At 42.1% G+C, this 6401-nt stretch overlaps 1 protein-coding gene across 1 annotated transcript in view; it reads right to left on the bottom strand.

Moving 5' to 3' along the window:
- Positions 1-2759: 2759 nt before the first annotated feature.
- Positions 2760-6401, bottom strand: part of Senp5 (SUMO specific peptidase 5) — a 31335-nt gene continuing 27693 nt past the window's right edge. Inside the window, exons 9-10 of the mRNA XM_048346880.1 lie at positions 6324-6374; positions 2760-5094 (exon numbers count right to left, since the gene is read on the bottom strand). Coding sequence (XP_048202837.1) covers positions 4984-5094; positions 6324-6374 — 162 coding nt within the window. The 3' untranslated portion in view covers positions 2760-4983. The remainder of the gene's footprint in view (positions 5095-6323; positions 6375-6401) is intronic.

Genomic DNA, 6401 nt, shown 5'->3' with positions numbered 1-6401 from the left:
CTCAGATTTCTACAGGCCTTGAAACCCAGACAGTGTTTCTTATTTGGTTGTGACTTCTGTAACAGGTTTCAATAAAGTTGGACCAATTACTCTCTGCCTGTTTCCTTATAATACAGAAAGATGTGTTCTGAACTGTTTTTACTCTGGATTGTATACATGAGTTTGGAGAGAATATGAATATAGAATTTTCATGTGTATTTCAACTTCGCATTTGCAGCTAGTTATGGCTTCACCTGAAGGCAAAGCATTGATGTTCTTGTGTAAAGAAAAGATACACCCAGCAACTATTAACATTTAACTATTGGATTTCCAGGAAACGTGCTGCAGATGATTGGAGGGAAAGGGTTCAGAGGACCTGATGTGTCCTGGATTTGAGGATGCTAGCTGTGGCATCACACCACTTTCTTATTTCAGGAGCAACATGTGACCCATTTCTCACTTTATAGAGAAAGAACTCAGACATGTACTCAAACATTAGACTGTGATCTATGGCAAAGGGTCAGAATGGGTAGGATTATTGGGTCCTTTTACATTGTTAGCAAATATGTGAAGCTTGAGACTCACTTTAGAGATCTAGTACCATGTACAGCAGCCACTTACTGTGGCTTGTAACAAAAATAAAACTAAACATGGAATTCTCAGTCACACTAACCATATTTTATTTTATTTTTATTTATTTATTTTGGCCAGTCCTGGGCCTTGGACTCAGGGCCTGAGCACTGTCCCTGGCTTCCTTTTTGCTCAAGGCTAGCACTCTGCCACTTGAGCCACAGTGCCACTTCTGGCCTTTTTCTGTATATGTGGTGCTGGGGAATTGAACCCAGGGCCTCATGTATACAAGGCAAGCTCCCTTGCCACTAGGCCATATCCCCAGCCCACTAACCATATTTTAAATGCTCAGTAGTCACACATGGCTAGTGGCTTTTTTGGTGATAATTAGATTGAGCCCAGGGCCTTACACTTTCTAGGCAAGCACTCTGGCCAGAATATTGTATTAATGAATATCTCTAGGGCTAGAGTGGCTAGGGCCTACACTGGTCACTAGTAACAGAGCCTTACCATAACTGGATTATCACTAAGAAAATATACTATTTGGGGCTGGGGATATAGCCTAGTGGCAAGAGCGCTTGCCTCGTATACATGAAGCCCTGGGTTCGATTCCCCAGCACCACATATACAGAAAATGGCCAGAAGTGGCGCTGTGACTCAAGTGGCAGAGTGCTAGCCTTGAGCAAAAAGAAGCCAGGGACAGTAAGGCCCAGGACTGGCAAAAAAAAAAAGAAAGAAAATATACTATTCACCAAATAGTGCACATTATTTAACACAAGAGAACACACATTTATAAAGGTATTTAGTTTATTTTTCAAAAAAATATTTTGCCAGAAGGGTTGAGTACTGCAATTTTACATGATCATAATCTTTTAATAAATTCTTTGTCTGACCAACAGGTACCATTTAAGTAAACAACTTGTCACGGTCTGCTTTTGGAACAACCAAATACAGTTAGCACTTCTCTGACGGTATTCCCTAGGTCTTAATTATTTACAGGCCAGGAGGCAGAGCCTTGCACATAACAAAGTATGTAGTTTATTTAAAACTGTTGATTAACTTGGTTTCTTAACATAATGAAGCAGAACAGATAGTGTACCTAATCACACTATTAGTTCACCTGAAGGGTCTGAACCACTCAGATCCACAATTACATATAACCCAGGGAAGCAGCGAAGCACAACTGCAGAGAAAAAGGGTGACTCAGATTGGGTGAGTGCTGTGTCCCAGTTAGATCTGTCACTATTTTATTTAAACTATAAGTTGAAGATGAGTGTTACTCATATTCAGTGGTAAGCAGAAAATAAAGGCAAAAATGCACGATTATTGGCAACAGCAGCTTCTTTTCCCTTAGCGAGATTAACTGAAATTTGATTCTCTATGATTTTAGTATGAAAATACTAAAAGTTGAATTAATCTAAGTACATTGCTATAGATTTAATAAAAAGAAAGATCACTAAAATGAAGCAACTAGACCCTGATAGTCTATAGAGAGGATTGGGCAGCTTGCAAGGCCTGTACTCAAATCACTCCCCAGTGGCACTGGATGCCTTCATTGTGGCAGACTCCCAGTTCTGTGCCAAGCTAGGGACAGTAAAGCAATGCCTGTCTCACCAATGGCCCAGAGTATATTTCAGCAATGTCAGTGGTGCAAGAAAGCAATTACTGCAAACAAGATAAAAGACTCTATTCTAGGACTTGAGCATTTATAAATAGAAGTTTATACTTAAGCACAGATCGTAAGGAAAAGCAAAGAACATAGAGATCATAGGGAAAAGCTAGAACCAAGGTTCATGAATGACAGAAATGTATTTAAAACAGACTGAAAATATTCAACATTTAGGCTAGCCATGCTGGGTGGGAGGCACACCTCAGGGTGCCTATCATGCAGGAAGTGAAAGAGCAACTAAACATGGACAGCTCAGGTCTCTACTTTCGTACCAGCGGGCCTCAGGGCTGACGGCGGCAGGTAACAAAAAGTTCTCACAAGAAAACAACTCTCCTGCATGATGGGTCTGTCACTGGGAGAAGAGATATTTCCTCACTCTAACATACAGGTTTTTTTGGTTGGTCATGTAGCTTGATCCCTGGGCCTGGGCCCTGTCCCTGAGCTCTTCAGTTCAAGGCTAGTGTTCTACCACTTGAGCCACAGTGCTGCTTCTGGTTTTATGGTGGTTAATTGGAGATAAGAATCTCATAGACTCCTGCCTGGGCTGGCTTTGAACCTTGATCCTCAAATCTCAGTCTCAGTAGCTAGGATTATAAGCGTGAGCCACTGGCATCCAGCATAACATACAATTTTTTAATACAATATATTTTGAGTCAGTTGCCTAGTTACTTAACTACTTTGGTACAGCCACCAAAAAAAGGGGGAGAGGATGCCTTTGGAAGAACCTTGTGTTGGCATGATTATGTCTAAAAACCTAAAGAAGGCATCTTCCCCACTCTTAAGTTCTCATCTTTCCTAGTAGTGATAACAACTGCAGCAGTATGGAGTGCTTCTACTCACTGGGGCATGCACTCAAGGCCTTGCCCTCTTGCTTGGCTTTTTTTTTTTTGCTCAAGACTGGTGCTTTACCACTTGAGCTCTACCACTTCTGGCTTTTTGCTGGTTAACTGGTTATGAGTCTCCAGTGAAGACAATCCAGGCTGGCTTTGAATCAAGATCCTCAGATCTCAGCCTCCTGAGCAAGGAGGATTACAGGTGTGAGTCATCGATACCCAGCTTCCCAGTCTTTTACTGACCTGAGGCATAGTAAGAAATACCAGTTTTAAACTAAGTGTGGAGGACTCAGGACAAACAAATGCTGGTGTTGGGAACCCTGTGTGTCAACATAGTCTGACTCAACACTCAATTGTGGGCAGTCTACTTTGCTCAGCCATATCTTACAACCAAGTGAAACCTTTTACAACTCACCTAACCAGGCATAAATTCAAGTATTGTTTGTCAGCTACTTCATAATTTTCAGTACAAGTTTCTGTATACACTTTTTCCTTCCTGAGTTCAGAAAATATAATTCTGTATGTTTAGCATATTCCTTTTAAATACATTGCAAAAGGCTAGATCCTTTGCTTTCATCTTCATTTTTTGCCAGAACTGAGTTTGAACTCCAAACTAACTTGTGTTTTGCTACATGAGTCATGCCTCTGACCCTGCTTTTTTCACTGGTTATTTTGAAGACTGACTTTTCTGCAGCACCTGGCTTCGAATTAAGATCTCAGCCTCCTGAGTAGCTAGGATAACACGTGTAAGTCACTGGAGCCCAGCCCATATCTTAATGCAGCTAAGAATAAGGGCAGAGAGCCACATTTACAGCCTGTTCCCAGAGAATGAAGTTGATTAAAAGGGGAAAAAGAAACTCCTGTGCTGGAGTGTCACGACTGGTACAGAAGCCAATGAGCCTGGGGTGTTGCTGAGATAACGGGGAAGACAGGAGGGAAAGACTTCTGATACATGTGCTGCACTCCCATCAAACTCACTGCCTGGAAGACCTGAAGTCAGCCTTCCATCCTGAAGTTTATATTCCAAATACTCTCTGGAAATAGAATTTGGTAGATCTTAACCTTAATGTCTTCCATACAGGAGGCAACACAACAGAAGTAACAACTTGCAAATTCCTTGAGAGAAAGATGAATGCTCATTGGTCTGACCACTAGTTTGCTGAGTTTTTTCATAGGTCAAGAACAGAAAAAGCCAAGAAATTCAGCATCATAGCGAAAGCCTTTATGAGATTTTGCCATGTATTACATTTCCTGATGGAGATCTCACTTAAGATAACGGCCCCCCACGGCTGACACCTTTTTCTCATACCTTAATCAACTCTTCCCAAAGTAGGAGTTGTGCTTGCCAGAAAGTGTGCTTCCACACACCAAAGAGCCACATCAGTTACAATCACTTCCATCTCACCCTTCAAAAGGAATGCATCTCATGCTCTGAGGGAAGTCAGTGAAAAGTGCTGCTGGTAAAAGTAAAAAAAGACTGGCTGCTCCCAGCCACCCTTTATGCACCAGGGAACAAATACTCTTGAGTTCCGCTGTAACAGAATCATCTTTGCATTTTTTAGGTTCTGAGGTTAACGTTTGAACCTGTATTCAGTTCGTGTTTAAGTTTCAAAAGCTGCACCAAATCTACTAGGCTTTTTTTTTAATACTCTTCACTGCATGCTCTGTCTATGTGCATGCGTTTGGATAATAAATATTAAATATGGGAGGGACACATGGAATCCACACGTTAAAAATGAAACCAAACTGAACATTTAAAAAAGTACATGGTAGCTGGCTAAATGAAAAGGGGAAAAAATAACTTTGAGGTAATAATAGTGGCCCAATACCACTAATCTGAAGTATCTGTAAAAATTCAAATAAATGTTTGGAGATTCAAGTAACAAACCATCTGCTCCAACTTGGTCAGACTTGCAGAGTCCCTTCTGAGTCTCAGTCCAGGAGCCGGCACTCACACAGCTCCTTGTAAATCCTCTTCCGCACACGTGGCATGTCTTCTTGAGAGAACTGGAAAGGCTGCTCTAAGGCGAGGCACTTGCAGTACTGCAAAGGTCCGCAAACAAGCACTTAAGTGGCATGCGGGGCTGTATACCAGCCCCATGTATTTATCACAGGCAGACCTAACAGTCTACAGCTGCAAAGTCGTCTGTGGAACTTGTCGCTTTACCTTTCCTTCCAAGTTAGAATCAGTCTTCCAAGCAAATGTGTGTTAGGGAATCTCCCTTCCCTGCTGACCAAATACTGCGATAAGCAGCAAAGGATGTATCCTGCATGCAGCTGGGCCTCACATGGGCTATTAAAAATGGGATCTGAATTCATTTACCCACCCCAGATGTTTATTAGATACAGGAATGAAGAACTTTCCAAGATGTTTGCAAATTTATAATTATGTGATTTCCTTCATAATTACATGTGTCAATTTTTTCCATTACTCTTTTAGACAGTCGAGGAGGCCTTCAAGCATGAGTTTTTTGTTGTTTTGCTGCTGGTCCTGGGAACTGGAACTCTGGGCCTGGGTGCTGTCCCCAAGCCTCTCTATGCTTAAGGCTAGCGCTCTGCCACTTAAGCCACAGCACTACTTTCAGCTTTTTCCGGAGTAATTTATTATAGATAGGCCTTCCCTGCCTGAGCCGCAATCTCAGACCTCAGCCTCCTGAGTAATGAGGATTATAGGAATGAGCCACCAACACCCCCCAGCCAAGCATGAGTTTTTTGGGTGTTTTTTTTTTTTTTGGCCAGTCCTGGGGTTTGGACTCAGGGCCTGAGCACTGTCCCTGGCTTCTTTTTGCTCAAGGCTAGCACTCTGCCACTTGAGCCACAGCGCCACTTCTGGCCATTTTCTAAGTATATGTGGTGCTGGGGAATTGAACCCAGGGCCTCATGTATACGAGGCAAGCACTCTTGCCACTAGGCCATATCCCCAGCCCCCAAGCCTGAGTTTTTTACTACAGCCCTTATAAAAATACTTATTTCAAAGACCTCAGGTTGTCTGCCAGTGGTTTTTCTAAAAAGTCAATTCTGTAAATGCCAACGTCTGTGATAGGACCAACTCAAGTCAGTCTCTGGTGTGGCTTACTACCAATCCCCATTCAGTTTTGGCCTTGGAAGGTAGTTCTTCCTAAGGATAATTTGCAAGTACAGAAACCACCATTTCACGATTTCCAGGGAGAGAAAGAAAGCTGAGGCCTACACCATGTACACTGCCCACCCTCCTCTCTAAATACAACAAAGTTAACTCATATATTTTGGGGAAAAAAACAGTATTTCTTTACCTGGAGCACAAAGACTCCACAGTCACTGTCATTTTTCTGTTGTGGAATACACTGAGAAGGAAAAGAAAATGGTCATTA

The sequence above is a fragment of the Perognathus longimembris genome, chromosome 5, assembly GCF_023159225.1.
Source record: "Perognathus longimembris pacificus isolate PPM17 chromosome 5, ASM2315922v1, whole genome shotgun sequence".
Classification (NCBI taxonomy): domain Eukaryota; kingdom Metazoa; phylum Chordata; class Mammalia; order Rodentia; family Heteromyidae; genus Perognathus; species Perognathus longimembris.
This window is presented reverse-complemented; position numbering and strand designations above follow the sequence as displayed.